The sequence below is a fragment of the Lonchura striata genome, chromosome 36 (genome assembly GCF_050655825.1).
Source record: "Lonchura striata isolate lonStrDom1 chromosome 36, ASM5065582v1, whole genome shotgun sequence".
In the NCBI taxonomy this organism is placed as follows: domain Eukaryota; kingdom Metazoa; phylum Chordata; class Aves; order Passeriformes; family Estrildidae; genus Lonchura; species Lonchura striata.
This window is the reverse complement of record NC_140738.1, coordinates 882,674-903,729: the sequence shown is the minus strand read 5'-3', so window position 1 is coordinate 903,729 and position 21,056 is coordinate 882,674. Positions and strand designations below refer to the sequence as shown.

The following is a 21,056-nucleotide window of genomic DNA, read 5'->3' as shown; positions in this document are numbered from 1 at the left end:
GTTGGGGGTTAGAGGGGGAAATTTGGGGGGTTTTGGGGAAATTTGGGGGGGTTTCAGGACAAAATTTGGGAATTTGGAGGCAAAATTTGGGGGGTTTTAGGGAAAAATTTGGGGGTTTAGGGGAAAATTTTGGGGTTTTTGGGAGAAATTGGGGAGTTTGGGGATGAAATTTGGGGGTTTGGGGGGGAAAATTTGAGGGGTTTGGGGAGAAAATTTGGGGGGTTTGGGGGAAAGTTTGGGGGGTTTAGGGGCAAAAATTGGGATTTTTGGGATGGAATTCAGGATTTTTCAGGCAAAATTTGAGGGTTTTAGGGGAAAATTTGGGGGGTTTAGGATGAAATTTGGGGGGGTTGGGAGAAAATTTGGGGGTTTTGGGGGAAAATTTGGGGGGTTTGGGGGGAAATTTGGGGGGTTTAGGGGGAAATTTGGGGGTTTTGGGATGAAATTAGGGGGGTTTGGGGGAGAAATTGGGGGTTTGGGGGGAAATTTGGGGGGAAATTTGGGGGTTTGGGGGGAAATTTGGGGGGAAATTTGGGGGGAAATTTGGGGGGTTTGGGGGGAAATTTGGGGGTTTGGGGGCGAAATTTGGGGGTTTTAGGGGAAAATTTGGGGGGAAATTTGGGGGGTTTGGGGGGAAATTGGGGGAAATTGGGGAAAATTGGGGGGTTTGGGGGGAAATTTGGGGGTTATAGGGGGAAATTTGGGGGTTTTGGGATGAAATTTGGGGGTTTGGGGGGAAATTTGGGGGGAAATTTGGGGGTTTGGGGGAAAATTTGGGGGGTTTGGGGGGAAATTTGGAGGGAAATTTGGGGGTTTGCGGGGAATTTCAGGGGAAATTTGGGGGGAAATTTGGGGGTTTGGGGGGAAATTTGGGGGGTTTGGGGGGAAATTTGGGGGGTTTGGGGGGAAATTTGGGGGTTTGGGGGAAAATTTGGGGAGAAATTTGGGGGGTTTGGGGGGAAATTTAGGGGTTATAGGGGAAAATTTGGGGGTTTGGGGGGAAAATTTGGGGGTTTGGGGGAAATTTGGGGGCAAAATGTGGGATTTTTGGGATGGAATTCAGGATTTTTCAGGGGAAATTTGGGGGTTTTGGGGGAAATTTGGGGGGTTTGGGGGGAAATTTGGGGGCAAAATGTGGGATTTTTGGGATGGAATTCAGGATTTTTCAGGGGAAATTTGGGGCTTATAGGGGGAAAATTTGGGGGTTTTGGGACAAAATTTGGGGATTTTGAGATGAAATTCAGGATTTTTCGGGCAGAAGTTGGGAGTTTCTGGAGAAAATTTGGGGGTTTAGGGAGAAAATTTGGGGGGTTTTGGGCAAAATTGGGGAGTTTGAGGAGAAAATTTGGGAGTTTCTGGAGAAAATTTGGGGGCTTTAGGGCGAAATTTGTGGGGTTTGGGGAGAAAATTTGGGAGTTTGGAGGCGAAATTTGGGATTTTTGGGATGAAATTCAGGATTTTTCAGGTAAAATTTGGGGGGTTTAGGGGAAAATTTGGGGATTTTGGGGTGAAAATTTGGGATTTTCGGGCGAAATTTGGGGGTTTCTGGAGAAAATTTGGGGGTTTTGGGGTAAAATTTGGAGGTTTTGGGGCAAAATTTGGGGATTTTCAGTAGAAATTTGGGGGGTTTTGGATGAAATTTTGGAATTTTGGGGTGAAATTTGGGGGTTTTGGGGCCAAAATTTGGGAATTTGGGGCCAAAATTTGGGATTTTTCCATCTAAATTTGGGGTTCCTGGGGAGAAAATTTGGGATTTTTCGGGCAAAATTTGGGATTCTCTAAAATTCCCCAATTTCCCCGTTTTTGCCCAAAATTTTGGGTTTTTTTTTCAGCCCCTCCCCCGCTCGCTGCTCCCGGACGTCCTCGAGGCGCTGCAGGAGCTGCTGGGCCTGGACGAGGTGAGGAAAAATTGGGGGAAATTCCGGCAATTTTGGGAAAATTTGGGAATTTGGGCAAAATTTGGGGTGAAAATAGGAAAAAAAATGGGAAAATTTGGGCGGAAATTGAGGGAATTTGGGGTGAAATGGGGAAATTTTGGGGTGAATTTTGGGGATTTTTTGGGGTGAGTTTTGGGTGAATTTTGGGGTGAATTTTGGGAAATCTGGGAAAATTTGGGGGGAAAAATTGAGGTGAAAATAGGAGAAAATTGGGGAAATTTGGGCTGAATTGGGGAAATTTTGGGGTGAATTTTGGAGATTTTTTGGCTGGATTTTGGGAAATTTGGAAAATCTGGGAAAATTTGGGGTGAAAATAGGAAAAAAATTGGGAAAATTTGGGCAGAAATCGGGGAAATTTTGGGGTGAATTTGGGACATTTTGGGGAAATTTTGGTTGAAGTTTGGGAATTTTTGGGGTGAATTTTGGGGATTTTGGGGTGAATTTTGGGGTGGATTTTGGGGATTTTTGGGTTGAATTTTGCGGTGAATTTGGGGAAATTTGAGGAATTTTGGGAAATTTGGGGTTAAAATAGGAAAAAAATTGGGAAAATTTGGGCTGAAATTGAGGAAATTTGGGACATTTTGGGGTGAATTCAGGGGATTTTAGGGTGAATTTTGAGAAATTCGGGAAAATTTGGGTTGAAAATAGGAAAAAAATTGGGAACATTTGGGAAGAATTTGGAGCAAAATTGAAAAAAAAAATTGAAAATTTGGGGATGAATTTTGGGGAAATTTGGGATGAAAACGGGAAAAAGTTGGGAAAATTTGGGCTGAAATTGGGGAAATTTTGGGGTGAATTTGGGACATTTTTGGGGGAAATGTTGGGGTGAATTTAGGAAATTTTTGGGGTGAATTTGGGACATTTTTGGGGTTAATTTTTGGGTTAAATTTGGAACATTTGTGGGCTTAATTTTGGGGTGAGTTTGAGACATTTTGGGTGAGTTTGGGACATTTGTGGGCTTAATTTTGGGGTGAATTTGGGACATTTTTGGGGTTAATTTTTGGGTTAAATTTGGCACATTTTGGGGTGAATTTTGGGGTGAATTTGGGACATTTTGGGCTGAATTTTGGGGTGAATTTGGGACAATTCGGGCTGAATTTCTGGCTGCAATTTGGGGTGAATTTGGGACATTTTGGGGTGAATTTTGGGGTGAATTTGGGACATTTCTGGGCTTAATTTTGGGGTGAATTTGGCACATTTTGGGGTTAATTTTGGGGTGAATTTGGGACATTTTGGGCTGAAATTTGGGATGAATTTGGGAAATTCCCGTCCAGGATCACGGCGCCGACGCCCTGGAGGTGCTGGATGAATTCCTGGAATCCCATCCCGAATCTGTGATCCCTCACCTGCGGCCCCTGCTGGAGCTCTGCCTCCAGGTGAGCCCCAAAATCTTCATTTCCGCCCAAAATTTGGGAATTTTTGGGCAAAAATTGGGATTTTTCCACCCAAAAATGTTGGTGACACCAGGTCTACCCATTAAAGTCAATGGGGATTTTGTGACACCAGGTCTACCCATTAAAGTCAATGGGGATTTTGGGACACCAGGTCTACCCATTAAACCCAATGGGGATTTGCGGACACCAGGTCTACCCCATTAAAGTCAATGGGGATTTTTGTGACACCAGGTCTACCCATTAAACCCAATGGGGTTTAAAGGACACCAGGTCTACCCCATTAAAGTCAATGGGGATTTGCGGACACCAGGTCTACCCATTAAAGTCAATGGGGATTTTGGGATACCAGGTCTACCCATTAAAGTCAATGGGGATTTCCGGACACCAGGTCTACCCATTAAAGTCAATGGGGATTTGCGGACACCAGGTCTACCCATTAAACCCAATGGGGATTTTGGGGCAATTCCCAGAGTTTTTGGGGAAATTCCCGGAATTTTTTCGGGAATTCCCAGGATTTTGGGAATTCCTGGGATGTTTGGGAATTCCTGCCCCTCCCCTGGAGGATTTTTGGGAATGTTCAGGCGGGATTTGTCCCCTCAGGTGGCTGGGGACGAGTGCAGGGGCGACGCCGTCAGGGTCCGGGCCTTGGCCACGCTGACGTTCCTGGCCCAGAAGAGACCCAGGGTGAGACTGGTTTATACTGGTTTGTACTGGTTTGTACTGGGAGGGCACTGGGAGGGAACTGGGATGGCCTGGGAGGGGATTTGAGGCGGTTTTGTGGGGCAAAACCAGTCAAAAATGGGAAAAAATCGGGTTTAAAAGGGATTTGTTATACTGGTTTGATACTGGTTTATACTGGTTTGTACTGGGATTGAACTGGGATGGACTGGGAGGGAACTGGGACAAACTGGGATGGACTGGGAGGGGATTTGAGGCCATTTTGGGGGTGCAAAAAGGGGCAAAAATGGTCAAAAACGGGGCAAAATCAGGATGGAAGGGGAGTTTTATACTGGTTTATACTGGTCTGTACTGGGAGGGCACTGGGAGGGAACTGGGACAAACTGGGAGGGGATTTTGGGGGAATTTGAGGGGATTTTGGGGCTCCAAAAGGGTCAAAAATGGGAAAAACTGGGATAAAAGGGGAGATTTTTATACTGGTTTCTACTGGTTTCGTACTGGTTTGAGACTGGTTGATACTGGTTTGTACTGGTTTATACTGGGAGGGAACTGGGACAAACTGGGAGGGGATTTGGGAGGATTTTAGGGCTGAAAAATGATGGAAAAATGCGATTTTTTCCTGGTTTTTTCCATTTTTTACTGGTTTGTACTGGTTTGTACTGGTTCATACTGGTTTGTACTGGTTCATACTGGTTTGTACTGGTTTTCCTCCAGGCCCTGCTCCGGGGGGGGCTCCTGGCCCTGCTCCTCCGGGGGCTCCTGGTCCCACTTTGTGCCGAAATTCGGCCGGAAAATCCCGAACCCGAGGAGAGCTGGGAGGGGGAGGGGCGGCCCTGCCCCCGCCACGGCGCCGCGCAGGTACCGGAATTCCCGGAATTCCCAAAATTCCCAAAATTCCCAAAATTCCCAAAAAAACCCCAAAGTTCTGAGACATTGCCCTGATTTTTTAGGGTTTTTTTCCCATTTTATTTGGATTTTTTTCTCTTTTTTTTCCCATTTTTTTCTGATTTTTTTTTCCCATTTTATTTGGATTTTTCCCCATTTTCCCCCATTTTATTTGGATTTTTTTCCCTCGTTTTTTCCTATTTTACTTGGAATTTTCCCCCTTTTTTTTCCCAATTTACTTGGAATTTTCCCCCATTTTTCCCCAATTTATTTGGAATTTTTTTCCCATTTTATTTGGAATTTTTCCCCTTTTTTCCCCAATTTATTTGGAATTTTTTCCCATTTTATTTGGAATTTCCCCCCTTTTTTTTCCCAATTTATTTGGAATTTTCCCCCGTTTTTCCCCAATTTATTTGGAATTTTTTCCCATTTTACTTGGAATTTTCCCCCATTTTTCCCCAATTTATTTGGAATTTTTTCCTATTTTATTTAGAATTTTTCCCCCTTTTTTTCCCAATTTATTTGGAATTTTCCCCCGTTTTTCCCCAATTTATTTGGAATTTTTTCCCGTTTTACTTGGAATTTTCCCCCATTTTTTCCCATTTTATTTGGAATTTTTGCCCATTTTTTTTTAATTCTTTCCCGTTTTATTTGGAATTTTCTCCCCTTTTTCTTCCCATTTTGTTTGGATTTTTTTCCCGATTTTTATGATTTTTTCCAATTTTATTTGGAATTTTCCCCCTTTTTTTCCCATTTTATTTAGAATTTTTTCCCATTTTACTTGGAATTTTTTCCCATTTTATTTGGAATTTTTCCCATTTTATTTGGAATTTTTTCCCATTTTTTTTAGAATTTTTCCCTTTTTTTCCCAATTTATTTGGAATTTTTTTCCCCAGTTTTGGGCGATTTTTTCCCATTTTTTGTGATATTTTTTTCCCTTTTTTTTTTTGGATTTTTTCCCCATTTTAATTAAAACTTTTCTGGAATTTTCAATGGGATTTTGCCCAAATTTGGGATTTTTTCTCCATTTTCTCCCCTCAGGTTCTGGACGCTCTGGCCCAGGGGCTGCCCCCCGAAAAGCTGCTCAAGGAATTGGTGAGTTTTGGGGCAAAAAATCATAATTTTGGGAAAATTGGGAAATTTGGGAATTTTTGGGATTTTTTTTGGAGTTTTTTGAACTTTTTTTTGAGGAATTTTGGGGTTTTTTTCTGCCCTTTCAGGACCTTTTTTAGCAGGAATTTTGCAGATCCTGAGGGAAAATTTGGGGAGAATTTTGAAGATTTTGGGTTTGGGATAAATTTTTAAAACTTTGGAATTTTGGGGATTTTTGGGGAATTTTTTGGGAATTTTTTGGACTTTTTTTGAGGAATTTTGGGGTTTTTTTCTGCCCTTTCAGGACCTTTTTTGGCAGGAATTTGGGAAATCCTGAGGGAAAAATTGGGGAAAATTTGGGAGATTTTGAGTTTGAGTTAAATTTCTTAAATTTTGGAATTTTTATGAATTTTTTTTTTTTAGTTTTTGGGAATTTTTGGGGAATTTTTTCCCAATTTTTATTAATTTTTTTTTTGTGACATTTCAGGACCTTTTTTGGCCTAAATTTGACAGATCCGGAGGGAAAATTTGGGGAAATTTTGGGTTTGGGTTGAATTTCTTAAATTTTTGAATTTTGGGGATTTTTTTTTTTTAATTTTTGGAAATTTTTTGGGCTTTTTTTGAGGAATTTTGGGTTTTTTTCCTGACCCTTCAGGACCTTATTTTGTCAGGAATTTTGCAGATCCTGAGGGAAAATTTGAGGAAAATTTGGGGAATTTTGGGTTCAGAATGAATTTTTTAAATTTTGGAAATTTTAGGAATTTTGGGGAATTTTTTTGGAGATTTTTTTTTGAGGAATTTTTGGGATTTTTTCCTGCCCTTTCAGGACCTTTTTTGGGAGGAATTTTGCAGATCCTGAGGGAAAATTTGGTGAAAATTTCGAATATTTTGGGTTTCTGATAAATTTTAAATATTTGTCAATTTGGGGTCAATTTTTTGGGAATTTTTTCCAAATTTTCCCAATTTTTTTTTTTTTCATTTTTAGCCTTTTTTTTCTTTACCCTTCCAGGACCATTTCAGGCAATTTCTCCCTCAGGGATCGAATTTTGGGCCAAAACTCCGCAATTTTACCTTTTTGATGACTAAAAACCAAAATTTTTCTCCGAAACTCCCAAAAATTTTTAATTTTCACCAATTTTGGGACTTTTCCCCCCATTTCCCATCAATTCCATTTTTTTTTCCACCTCCTTCTCATTATCACCCTTCCAGGACCTCCCTGTAGGAAAACCGCGATCATTTTGCGGGAAAACCTTGAAATTTTCGCTTTTTTTGCGGCGAATTTCCAACTTTTAGCAATTTTTACTTCTCCCTGTGCTACTTTTGGGTCGATTTTACCCGATTTTGGTTCATTTTTAACCGATTTCGCCTCATTTTTTCCCCCAATCCTCCTCCTGCCTCCTCTCTCAACTCCCGCTCCTCCCTCCCGTTTTTCCCCGTTTTTCCACCGATTTTCTCCCGGTTTTTTTTCCCCGCCTCCTCCCCGTCCCCTCCGCCCCCTCCCCCGTCTCGTTTTTGGGTGAAAATCCGGCGATTTTGGGGTCGGCGCTCGCCCGGAAGTTGCCGCTGCTGGAGGAGCCGGCGCGGGGCGGCGCCGCCGGCGGCCGCAAGGGGGCGCTGATGGCGCTGGCGGCGCTGGCGCGCGGCTGCGGCGCCGCCCTGCGGCAGCGGTGAGCGCCATATATGGGCAAAAGGGGGCGGGGCTTGGGCCCGGGGGCGGGGCTTGCTCCTTATATGGTCAAAATGGGCGGGGTTTTCACCTCATATGCATAAAGTGGGCGGGGTTTTCAGCTCATATGCATAAAGTGGGCGTGGTTTTTGCTTCATATACATAAAGTGGGCGGGGTTTTCAGCTCATATACATAAAATAGGCAGGGTTTTCACCTCATATGCATAAAGTGGGCGGGGGTTTCACCTCATATGCATAATGTGGGCGGGGTTTTCACCTCATATGCATAAAATGGGCGGGGTTTTCACATCATATGCATAAAGTGGGCGGGGTTTTCACCTCATATGCATAAAATGGGCGGGGTTTTCACCTCATATGCATAAAGTGGGCGGGGTTTTTAGCTCATATGCATAAAGTGGGCGGGGTTTTCACCTCATATGCATAAAGTGGGCGGGGTTTTTGTCTTATATGCATAAAATGGGCGGGGTTTCAGCCTCATATGCATAAAGTGGGCGGGGTTTTCACCTCATATGCATAAAGTGGGTGGGGTTTCTGCCTCATATGCATAAAATAGGCGGGGTTTTCACCTCATATGCATAAAATAGGCGGGGTTTTCAGCTCATATGCATAATGTGGGCGGGGTTTTCACCTCATATGCATAAAATTGGCGGGATTTTCACCTCATATGCATAAAGTGGGCGTGGTTATTACCTTATTTGGTGAAAGGGGGCGGGGTCTCGGGGTGCTGGCGGGCTGTGGGCGGGGTTTAAAGGAAGGGGGCGTGGCTTAAACCGTTCCAATGCATTGTGGGCGGTGCTTGAGGCATTCAAATGAGTGGTGGGCGTGGCCTGCAGGTACCTGGGCGTGGTCCTGGGCGCCCTGCGGGCCGGGCTGGGAGACCCCGAGGGCTCCGTCCGGGGGGCGGCGGCCGCGGCGCTGAGGGAGCTGCGGGAGGAGATGGAGGTGCTGGTTTATACTGGTTTATACTGGTTTATACTGGTTTGGACTGGTTTGGACTGGGAGGGAATGGGAGGGGAAAAATGAGGGGGAAAATGGGGAAAATTGGGCAAAAAATGGGGGAAAAATGGGGGAAAAATTGGATTTTTAAGGGTTAAAAATGGGGGAAATGGGGATTTGGGGTTACTGGTTTGGACTGGTTTGGACTGGTTTATACTGGTTTATACTGGGAGGGATTTTTGGGTGAATTTGGGGGATTTTTGGGGTGAATTTTTGGGGTGAATTTTGGGGATTTTTGGAGGATTTTGGGGTGAATTTATGGGAGGATTTTGGGGTGAAATTTTTGGGATTTTTGGGTGAATTTTGGGGATTTTGGGGTTGGATTTTGGGGATTTTTGGGATGAATTTGGGGGATTTTTGGGTGAATTTGGGGGAATTTTTTGGGTGAATTTTGGGGTGAATTTTGGGGTGAATTTTGGGGATATTTGGGGTGGATGTTTGGGATTTTTTGGGTGAATTTTTAAGATTTTTGGGTTGGATTTTGGAGATTTTTGGGTGGATTTTGGGGATTTTTGGGTGAATTTTGGGGATTTTTGGATGAATTTTTTGAGGCTTTGGGGATGAATTTTGGGGTGAATTTTGGGGAATTTCTGGGGTGAATTTTGAGTCAAATTTTGGGATATTTTGGGTTGGACTTTGAGGATTTTTGAGTTGAATTTTGGAGTGAATTTTTTGGGCTTTGGGGATGAATTTTGGGGATTTTTGGGTGAATTTTTGGGGAATTTTGGGGATTTTTGGGTGAATTTTTGGGATTTTTGGGATGAATTTGGGGGATTTTTGGGTGAATTTTTGGGGATTTTTGGATCCATTTTTGGGGAATTTTGGGGATTTTTGGGTGAATTTGTGGGATTTTGGAGTTGGATTTTGGGGATTTTTGGGTGAATTTTTGGGATTTTTGGGGTTGGATTTTGGGGATTTTTGGGGTGAATTTTGGAGATTTTTGGGCTGAATTTTGGGAGATTTTTGGGGCGAATGTTGGGAAATTTTTGGGATAATTTGGGGGATTTTTGGGGTGAATTTTGGTGATTTTTGGGGTTGATTTTAAGGACCTTCCAAGTTGGATTTTGGGGATTTTTGGGCTGAATTTTTGGGGATTTTTGGGCTGAATTTTGGGTTTTTTGGGGCTATTCCGGCTGGGATTTTTTCCCAACTGGTTTTTACTGGTTTTTACTGGTTTTTACTGGTTTTTACTGGTTTTTACTGGTCGCAGGCGGAGCTGGCGCCGCTGGCGGCCGAGGCGCTGCCGCGGATTTTGGGGGAATTTTGGGAATTTCCAAATTCCCCCCAGCCCAAGGCCTGGTTCGTGCTGGAGACGCTGCTGGAGGCGCTGGGTGAGCCAAATTTGGGGTGAATTCCGGGGATTTTGGGCAAAAACGGGGAATTTGGGGGAAAAAATGGGAAAAAAAGGGGGAAATAATTTAAATTTTGGAGGAATTTGGGGGGAAAAAATGGAAAAAAATCAGATTTTGGGGAAATATTTAAATTTTGGGGAAATATTTAAATTTTGGGGGAAAAAAATGGAAAAGATTGGGGGAATGGGGGAAAAGATTTTAAGTTTTGGAAGAATTTGGGGGAAAATTGGGAAGAAATTGGGGAAATTTGGGGGGAAATTGGGAAGAAAAATGGGGGGAAATTGGGGAAAAAATTTTAAATTTTGGAAGAATTTTGGGGAAAAAAATGGAAAAAAAATTGGGGAAATGTGGGGGGAGAATTGGGAAGAAAAATGGGAAATTGGGGAAAATTTGGGGGAAAAAAAATAAAATTTGGGGAATAAATGGAAAAAATTGTGGAAATTTGGGGGAAAACTGGGAAAATATGAGGAAAATTTGGGTAAAAAATGGAAAAAATCAGGAAAGTTTGGAGAAATTTGAGAAAAATTGGGAAATTTTGGGGGGAAATCGGGAAAAATGGGGTAATTTGGGGGAAAATATTATATTTTGGGAAAATTTGGGGGGAAATGGAAAAAAATTGGGGGGATTGGGGGAAAAATTAAATGTTGGAAAAAATGGGGGAAAAATAGGAAAAATTGGGGGAATTTGGAAAAATAGAAAAAATGGGGATATTTGGGTAAAATTGGGAAAATTTGGGGGAAAATTGTAAAAAAAATGAGGAAAATTTGGGTAAAAAAATGGAAAAAAGGGGAAATTTGGGGGAAATTTGGGTAAAATTGGGAATAATGGGGAAAAATTGGGACAAAATGGGGTAATTTGGAGAAAAAATATAAAAAATATATAAAAAAATATAAAATATATAAAATATATAAAATTTGGAAAATTTTGCGGGGGAAAATGGAATAAATAAGTGGAATTTGGTGAAAAAATGTAAATTTTGGAAGAATTTGGGGAAAAATGGAAAAAAAATGGGGAGATTTGGGGGAAAACGGGGAAAATTTGGGCAAAAATTGTGAGAATTTGAAAATTGGAAAAGAATGAGAAAAATTTGGGTAAAAAGTGGAAAAAATGGGGGAATTTGAGTAAAATTGGGAAATAATGGGGGAAATTTTGGCTAAAATTGGGAAAATTTGGGGAGGATTGGGAAAATAGGTGGAAAATATTAAAAATTTGGGAAAAATTGGGGGAAATTTGGAAAAAATGGGGAAGTTTTGGCAAAAATGGGAGAATTTGGGGGAAAAAAATTTAAAATTTGGAAAAATTTGGGGAAAAAATGGAAAAAGAAAAAGGGGAAATTTGGGGGGAAATGGGGAATATTTGGGAAAAAATTGTGGAAATTTGAAAATTGGAAAAAAATGAGGAAAATCTGGGGGAAAATTGGTTATTTTTGATGAATTTTGGGTGAATTTTTGGGTGAATTTTTGGGTGGATTTTGGGTGAATTTTGATGAATTTTTTTGGGTGAATTTTTGGGTGAATGTTGATGAATTTTTGGGTGAATTTTGATGAATTTTTGGATGAATTTTTGGGTGAATTTTGCTGAAGTTTTTAGGTGAATTTCGTTGGATTTTTGGGTGAATTTCCTTGAATTTTTGGGTGAATTTTTGGGTGAATTTTGATGAATTTTTTGGGGTGAATTTTGATGAATTTTTTGGGTGAATTTTGATGAATTTCTGGGTAAATTTTGATGAATTTTTTGGCTGAATTTTTTGGCTGAATTTTTTGGGTGAATTTTGCTGAATTTTTTGGGTGAATTTTGATGAATTTTTGGGTGAATTTTGGTTGAATTTCTGGGTGAATTTTGATGATTTTTTGGGTGAATTTTGATGAATTTTTTGGGGTGAATTTTGATGAATTTTGGGTGAATTTTTGGGTGAATTTTGATGATTTTTTTGAGTGAATTTTTGGGTGAATTTTGATGAATTTTTTGGGGTGAATTTTCATGAATTTTTTGGGTGAATTTTGATGAATTTTTGGGTGAATTTTGATGAATTTCTGGATGAATTTTGATGAATTTTTTGGGTGAATTTTGAGGAATTTCTGGATGAATTTTGATGAATTTTTTGGGTGAATTTTGAGGAATTTCTGGATGAATTTTGATGAATTTTGGGGTGAATTTTGCTGAATTTTTTGGGTGAATTTTGATGATTTTTGGGTGAATTTTTGGGTGAATTTCTCTGAAATTTTTGGGTGAATTTCGATGAATTTTTGGGTGAATTTTTGGGTAAATTTTGATTAATTTTTTGGGTGAATTTTGATGATGTTTTGGGTGAATTTCTGGGGGAATTTTTGGGTGAATTTTTGGGTGAATTTTGCTGATTTTTTTGGGTGAATTTTGCTGAATTTTTTGGGTGAATTTTGCTGAATTTTTTGGGTGAATTTCCTTGGATTTTTGGGTGAATTTTGCTGAATTTTTTGGGTGAATTTTGCTGAATTTTTTTGGGTGAATTTTGCTGAATTTTTGGGTGAATTTTGCTGAATTTTTTGGGTGAATTTTGCTGAATTTTTTGGTTGATTTTTGCTGAATTTTTTGGTTGATTTTTGCTGAATTTTTGGGTGAATTTTGATTAATTTTTGGGTGAATTTTGCTGAATTTTTTGGGTGAATTCCCTTGGATTTTTGGGTGAATTTCCTTGGATTTTTGGGTGAATTCCCTTGGATTTTTGGGTGAATTTCCTTGAATTTCCGTTGATTTCGGGCGGGTTTTTTGCGCCTCTCTGTCCCTTTTCGCTCCTGGTGAGTTCATGAGCGTTAATTACCGTTAATTAGCGTTAATTACCGTTAATTGCCCGCAGGTGAGGAGGTGCAGCCCTGGCTGCCCCAGGTGCTCCCCAGGATTTCGGCGGCTCTGGAGGCGCCGCGGGGCCGGGAGCTGGCGCTGAGCGCGCTGCACGCGCTGGGTGAGCCCCAAAAACTGCCCAAATCACCCCAAAAAACTGCCCCAAAACTGCCCAAAATCACCCCAAAAATATCCCCAAATCCGCCCAAAAATATCCCAAAATTATCCCAAAATTATCCCAAAATTATCCCCAAATCCGCCCAAAAATATCCCAAAATTACCCCAAAATTATCCCAAAATTACCCCAAAAAACTGCCCAAAAACTGCCCAAAATCACCCCAAAATTATCCCCAAATCACCCCAAAAAACTGCCCAAAATCACCCCAAAAAACTGCCCAAAACTGCCCAAAATCACCCCAAAATTATCCCCAAATCACCCCAAAAAACTGCCCCAAAACTGCCCAAAATCACCCCAAAAAACTGCCCAAAACTGCCCAAAACACCCCAAAATTATCCCCAAATCCGCCCAAAAATATCCCAAAATTATCCCAAAATTATCCCAAAATTATCCCCAAATCACCCCAAAAAACAGCCCCAAATCACCCCAAAAAACTGCCCAAAAACTGCCCAAAATCACCCCAAAAATATCCCCAAATCCGCCCAAAAATATCCCAAAATTATCCCAAAATTATCCCCAAATCCGCCCAAAAATATCCCAAAATTATCCCAAAATTATCCCAAAATTATCCCCAAATCACCCCAAAAAACCGCCCCAAATCACCCCAAAAAACTGCCCAAAAACTGCCCAAAATCACCCCAAAATTATCCCCAAATCACCCCAAAAAACTGCCCAAAATCACCCCAAAAAACTGCCCAAAACTGCCCAAAAACTGCCCAAAATTATCCCAAAATCACCCCAAAAAACTGCCCCAAAACTGCCCAAAATCACCCCAAAAAACTGCCCAAAAACTGCCCAAAATTATCCCCAAATCACCCCAAAAAACTGCCCAAAAACTGCCCAAAACACCCCAAAATTATCCCCAAAATCACCCCAAAAAACTGCCCAAAATCACCCCAAAAACTGCCCAAAACACCCCAAAATTATCCCCAAATCACCCCAAAAAACTGCCCAAAATCACCCCAAAAAACTGCCCAAAATCACCCCAAAAAACTGCCCAAAATCACCCCAAAATTATCCCCAAATCACCCCAAAAACTGCCCAAAATCACCCCAAAAATATCCCCAAATCACCCCAAAAAACTGCCCCAAAACTGCCCAAAATCAGCCCAAAATTATCCCAAAAATATCCCCAAATCACCCCAAAAAACTGCCCCAAAACTGCCCCAAATCACCCCAAAAAACTGCCCCAAAACTGCCCCAAATCACCCCAAAATTATCCCCAAATCACCCCAAAAAACTGCCCCAAAACTGCCCAAAATCACCCCAAAAAACTGCCCCAAAACTGCCCAAAATTATCCCCAAATCACCCCAAAAAACTGCCCCAAAACCGCCCCAAATCAGCCCAAAATTATCCCCAAATCACCCCAAAAAACTGCCCAAAATCAGCCCAAAATCACCCCAAAATTATCCCCAAATCACCCCAAAAAACTGCCCCAAAACTGCCCCAAATCACCCCAAAATTATCCCAAAATTATCCCCAAATCACCCCAAAAAACTGCCCAAAAACTGCCCAAAATCACCCCAAAATTATCCCCAAATCACCCCAAAAAACTGCCCCAAAACTGCCCCAAATCACCCCAAAATTATCCCCAAATCACCCCAAAAAACTGCCCAAAAACTGCCCCAAATCACCCCAAAATTATCCCCAAATCACCCCAAAAACTGCCCAAAATTATCCCAAAATCACCCCAAAAAACTGCCCAAAAACTGCCCAAAATCACCCCAAAATTATCCCCAAATCCGCCCAAAAATATCCCAAAATTATCCCAAAATTATCCCAAAATTATCCCCAAATCACCCCAAAAAACCGCCCCAAATCACCCCAAAAAACTGCCCAAAAACTGCCCAAAATCACCCCAAAATCAGCCCAAAATTATCCCAAAATTACCCCAAAAAACTGCCCAAAAACTGCCCAAAATCACCCCAAAATTATCCCCAAATCACCCCAAAAAACTGCCCAAAATCACCCCAAAAAACTGCCCAAAACTGCCCAAAAACTGCCCAAAATTATCCCAAAATCACCCCAAAAAACTGCCCCAAAACTGCCCAAAATCACCCCAAAAAACTGCCCAAAAACTGCCCAAAATTATCCCCAAATCACCCCAAAAAACTGCCCAAAAACTGCCCAAAACACCCCAAAATTATCCCCAAAATCACCCCAAAAAACTGCCCAAAATCACCCCAAAAACTGCCCAAAACACCCCAAAATTATCCCCAAATCACCCCAAAAAACTGCCCAAAATCACCCCAAAAAACTGCCCAAAATCACCCCAAAAAACTGCCCAAAATCACCCCAAAATTATCCCCAAATCACCCCAAAAACTGCCCAAAATCACCCCAAAAATATCCCCAAATCACCCCAAAAAACTGCCCCAAAACTGCCCAAAATCAGCCCAAAATTATCCCAAAAATATCCCCAAATCACCCCAAAAAACTGCCCCAAAACTGCCCCAAATCACCCCAAAAAACTGCCCCAAAACTGCCCCAAATCACCCCAAAATTATCCCCAAATCACCCCAAAAAACTGCCCCAAAACTGCCCAAAATCACCCCAAAAAACTGCCCCAAAACTGCCCAAAATTATCCCCAAATCACCCCAAAAAACTGCCCCAAAACCGCCCCAAATCAGCCCAAAATTATCCCCAAATCACCCCAAAAAACTGCCCAAAATCAGCCCAAAATCACCCCAAAATTATCCCCAAATCACCCCAAAAAACTGCCCCAAAACTGCCCCAAATCACCCCAAAATTATCCCAAAATTATCCCCAAATCACCCCAAAAAACTGCCCAAAAACTGCCCAAAATCACCCCAAAATTATCCCCAAATCACCCCAAAAAACTGCCCCAAAACTGCCCCAAATCACCCCAAAATTATCCCCAAATCACCCCAAAAAACTGCCCAAAAACTGCCCCAAATCACCCCAAAATTATCCCCAAATCACCCCAAAAACTGCCCAAAATTATCCCAAAATCACCCCAAAAAACTGCCCAAAAACTGCCCAAAATCACCCCAAAATTATCCCCAAAATCACCCCAAAAAACTGCCCAAAATCACCCCAAAAAACTGCCCAAAACACCCCAAAATTATCCCCAAATCACCCCAAAAACTGCCCAAAATCACCCCAAAAAACTGCCCAAAATCACCCCAAAAAACTGCCCAAAATCACCCCAAAATTATCCCCAAATCACCCCAAAAACTGCCCAAAATCACCCCAAAAATATCCCCAAATCACCCCAAAAAACTGCCCCAAAACTGCCCAAAATCAGCCCAAAATTATCCCAAAAATATCCCCAAATCACCCCAAAAAACTGCCCCAAAACTGCCCCAAATCACCCCAAAAAACTGCCCCAAAACTGCCCAAAATCACCCCAAAAAACTGCCCCAAAACTGCCCAAAATTATCCCCAAATCACCCCAAAAAACTGCCCAAAATCAGCCCAAAATCACCCCAAAATTATCCCCAAATCACCCCAAAAAACTGCCCCAAAACTGCCCCAAATCACCCCAAAATTATCCCAAAATTATCCCCAAATCACCCCAAAAAACTGCCCAAAAACTGCCCAAAATCACCCCAAAAAACTGCCCAAAAACTGCCCAAAATTATCCCCAAATCACCCCAAAAAACTGCCCAAAAACTGCCCCAAATCACCCCAAAATTATCCCCAAATCACCCCAAAAAACTGCCCCAAAACTGCCCAAAACACCCCAAAAATATCCCCAAATCACCCCAAAAACTGCCCAAAATTATCCCAAAATCACCCCAAAAAACTGCCCAAAAACTGCCCAAAATCACCCCAAAATTATCCCCAAATCCGCCCAAAAATATCCCAAAATTATCCCAAAATTATCCCAAAATTATCCCCAAATCACCCCAAAAAACTGCCCAAAAACTGCCCAAAATCACCCCAAAATCAGCCCAAAATTATCCCAAAATTACCCCAAAAAACTGCCCCAAAACTGCCCAAAATCACCCCAAAATTATCCCAAAATCACCCCAAAAAACTGCCCAAAATCACCCCAAAAAACTGCCCAAAACTGCCCAAAAACTGCCCAAAATTATCCCAAAATCACCCCAAAAAACTGCCCAAAATCACCCCAAAATTATCCCCAAATCCGCCTAAAAATATCCCAAAATTATCCCAAAATTATCCCCAAATCACCCCAAAAAACTGCCCAAAAACTGCCCAAAATTATCCCCAAATCACCCCAAAAAACTGCCCAAAATCACCCCAAAATCACCCCAAAATTATCCCCAAATCCGCCCAAAAATATCCCAAAATTATCCCAAAATTATCCCAAAATTATCCCCAAATCACCCCAAAAAACTGCCCAAAAACTGCCCAAAATCACCCCAAAATTATCCCCAAATACGCCCAAAATTATCCCAAAATTATCCCAAAATTATCCCCAAATACGCCCAAAAATATCCCAAAAATATCCCCAAATCCGCCCAAAAATATCCCAAAAATATCCCAAAAATATCCCAAAAATATCCCAAAATTATCCCAAAAATAGCCCCAAAATTAGCCCAAAAATAGCCTCAAAATTATCCCAAAATTGTCCCAAAATCATCCCAAAATCACCCCAAAATTATCCCCAAATCCGTCAAAAAATATCCCAAAAACTGCACAAAATTTTCCCCAAATCCATCCAAAAATATCCCAAAAATATCCCAAAATTATCCCCAAATCCGCCCAAAAATATCCCAGAAAAATCCCAGAATTATCCCAAAATTATCCCAAAATCCGTTCAAAAATATCCCAAAAACTGCACAAAATTATCCCGAAATTATCCCAAAATCATCCCAAAAAATCCCCAAAATTCCCCATAAAATTCCCAATTTTCTCCCCCGATTTTCACCCCAATATTTTCCCAAAATTCCCAAATTTCCCCCCAAAATTCCCCCAAAAAATTCTTCAGAAATCCCAATAAAATCACCGAAAAATTTCCAAAAATTCCCCAAAAAATCTCTTAAAAATCCTCCCAAAATTTCCCCAAAATTCCCCAAAAAAAATCCGAAAAAAGCCCCAAAAAATCCTCCAAAATTCCCAAAAAATCCCCAAAACTTCCCCATAAAACCCCCCAAAAATACCCAAATTTTCCCCCCGAAATTCCCCCAAAAAATTCTTCAAAAATCCCCAAAAAATCCCCAAAAAACCCTCCAACATTCCCAAAAAAATCCCCAAAATATCCCCCAAAATCCCCAAAAAAATCCCCAAAAAATCCCCCAAAATTCCCCAAAAAATCCCCAAAAAAATCCCCAAAAATACCCAAATTTTCCCCCCAAAATCCCCAAATTTCCCCCCAAAATTCCCCCAAAAATCCTTTCCAAAATCCCCAAAAAATCCCCAAAAAATCCCCAAAACTCCCCCTAAAATCCCCAAATTCCCCCCTGATTTTCACCCCGAATTTCCCCCGAAATTCCCGAATTTTTCCCCCCGAAATTCCCGAATTTCCCAAAATTCCCGAATTTCTCAGCCTGCAGCTCCGGCCTCCCGCCCCTCCCCCCCCCCACCCTCGCCGCCGTCGCCGCCCTGGCCCGGGGGGGGGAGCAGCAGCTCCAGGCCCTGGGTGAGACTGCTTTGAACTGGTTTATACTGGTTTATACTGGTTTATACTGGTTTGGACTGGGAGGGACGAAAGGGGGGAAAACTCGGTGAAAAAATGGGGAAAATCGGGCGAAAAACGGGGGAAAAATGGGAATTTAAAGGGTTAAAAATGGGGGATTTGGGTTACTGGTTTGGACTGGTTTATACTGGTTTGGACTGGTTTGGACTGGTTTGGACTGGGAGGGGAAAAGTGGGGGGAAAATGGGGAAAATCAGGCAAAAAATGGGGAAAAATGGGAAAAAATGGTTTATACTGGTCTGTACTGGTTTATACTGGTTTATACTGGTCCATACCGGTCCATACTGGTCTATACTGGTTTATACTGGTTTATACTGGTCCATACTGGTTTATACTGGTCCATACTGGTCCATACTGGTTTATACTGGTCCATACCGGTCCATACTGGTCCATACTGGTTTATACTGGTCCATACCGGTCCATACTGGTCCATACTGGTTTATACCGGTCCATACTGGTTTATACTGGTTTATACTGGTCCATACTGGTCCATACTGGTCCATACTGGTCCATACTGGTCCATACTGGTCCATACTGGTTTATACTGGTCCATACTGGTCCATACCGGTCCATACTGGTTTATACCGGTCCATACTGGTCCATACTGGTCCATACCGGTCCATACTGGTTTATACTGGTCCATACTGGTTTATACTGGTTTATACTGGTCCATACTGGTCTATACTGGTTTATACTGGTTTATACTGGTCCATACTGGTCCATACTGGTCCATACTGGTCCATACTGGTTTATACTGGTCCATACTGGTCCATACCGGTCCATACTGGTTTATACCGGTCCATACTGGTCCATACTGGTCCATACCGGTCCATACTGGTTTATACTGGTCCATACTGGTTTATACTGGTCCATACTGGTCCATACTGGTCCATACTGGTCCATACTGGTCCATACTGGTTCCAGAGGTTCTGGCGGCGCTGGGCCCCGCCCAGGTGGGGGAGGGGCTGCTGGAGGCGCTGCAGCTCGGGCTGCGATTGGCCGAGAGCGGCGACAGCGACGCCACGCGGGTCACGTGAGTGCCGGCATTCCCGAAATTCCCGAAATTCCCAAAATCCCAAATCCCAAAATCCCCAAAATCCCCAAAAATCCCAAAAAAAAATGCCCAAAAATGCCCAAAAGTTCCCAAAATTCCCCCAAATCTCCGCCCACTCATCTTAAGCCCCGCCCATTCCCCTTAAGCCCCGCCCATTTCCCCTTAAGCCCCGCCCATTTCCCCTTAAGCCCCGCCCATTTCTCCTTAAGCCCCGCCCACTGCCCTGAGTCGGCCCCTGTCAATCACAGCCCAAGCCACGCCCACGCCGCCCCAAGCCACGCCCCCGCCTTTGGCCACGCCCACTTTGGGCTTCTGGCCGCTCCCAGTTCATCCCAGTAACCCCAAGGCCCAAACCAGTAACGTCCCAGTAACTCCCAGTTTGATCCCAGTTCATCCCAGTTCATCCCAGTATAAACCAATTACCGCCCAGTCCCTCCCAGTCCCTCCCAGTTCCCTCCCAGTCCCTCCCAGTTCCCTCCCAGTCCCTCCCAGTCCCTCCCAGTTCCCTCCCAGTTTCCTCCCAGTCCCTCCCAGTCCCTCCCAGTTCCTCCCAGTCCCTCCCAGTCCCTCCCAGTTCCTCCCAGTCCCTCCCAGTCCCTCCCAGTTCCTCCCAGTCCCTCCCAGTTCCCTCCCAGTTCCCTCCCAGTCCCTCCCAGTCCCCCCCAGTCCCTCCCAGTCCAAACCAGTTTCTCCCAGTTTGGCGCTGCTCTCGGCCGTCTCGGAGCTCCTGGGGGAGGGGACGGCGCCGCTGCTGCCCCAGGCGCTGCCGCTCCTGCAGGGGGCGCTGCGCCCCCCGCCGCCGCCGGTCAGTACTGGTTTGTACTGGTTTGTACTGGTTTGGGGGCTGGGGTTACTGGTTTGGACTGGGAGGGGACTGGGAGGGGGTTTGGGGGTGGTGGGAGGGAGTGAAAGGGTTAAAAATGGGGAAAATGGGGATTTTTTATACTGGTTTGTACTGGTCCATACTGGTTTATACTGGTTTATACTGGTGCATACTGGTCCATACTGGTCCATACCGGTTTATACTGGTCCATACTGGTCCATACTGGTTTATACTGGTCCATACTGGTCCATACTGGTTTATACTGGTCCATACTGGTCTATACTGGTCCATACTGGTTTATACTGGTCCATACTGGTCCATACTGGTTTATACTGGTCCATACTGGTCCATACTGGTCCATACTGGTCCATACCTCTCCCTTTCCCCCCCCAGCCCCCCTCCGACGCCCCTGATTGGCTGCTGGGTTTCCATGACGACGAGGAGGGGGCGGAGCCAATGGAGGACGAGGACGAGGAGTGGGCGGGGCCTGATCTGTGAGTGGGCGTGGCCTGGGCCGGGTGGGCGTGGCCTGTGG

General features: G+C 43.0%; 1 protein-coding gene across 5 annotated transcripts in view; it reads left to right on the top strand.

Annotated features, from left to right (window-relative positions):
* IPO4 (importin 4) overlaps nt 1-21,056 on the top strand; it is a 44,925-nt gene that overhangs the window by 7,254 nt on the left and 16,615 nt on the right. For all 5 annotated transcript variants that reach the window (XM_085565698.1, XM_085565693.1, XM_085565696.1 and 2 more), the window contains 13 exons: nt 1,833-1,898; nt 3,212-3,313; nt 3,932-4,015; nt 4,724-4,867; nt 5,936-5,989; nt 7,544-7,653; nt 8,507-8,615; nt 9,880-10,000; nt 12,855-12,959; nt 18,496-18,588; nt 19,569-19,677; nt 20,395-20,503; nt 20,915-21,015. In XM_085565698.1, coding sequence (XP_085421824.1) covers nt 1,833-1,898; nt 3,212-3,313; nt 3,932-4,015; nt 4,724-4,867; nt 5,936-5,989; nt 7,544-7,653; nt 8,507-8,615; nt 9,880-10,000; nt 12,855-12,959; nt 18,496-18,588; nt 19,569-19,677; nt 20,395-20,503; nt 20,915-21,015 — 1,307 coding nt within the window. The remainder of the gene's footprint in view (nt 1-1,832; nt 1,899-3,211; nt 3,314-3,931; nt 4,016-4,723; nt 4,868-5,935; nt 5,990-7,543; nt 7,654-8,506; nt 8,616-9,879; nt 10,001-12,854; nt 12,960-18,495; nt 18,589-19,568; nt 19,678-20,394; nt 20,504-20,914; nt 21,016-21,056) is intronic.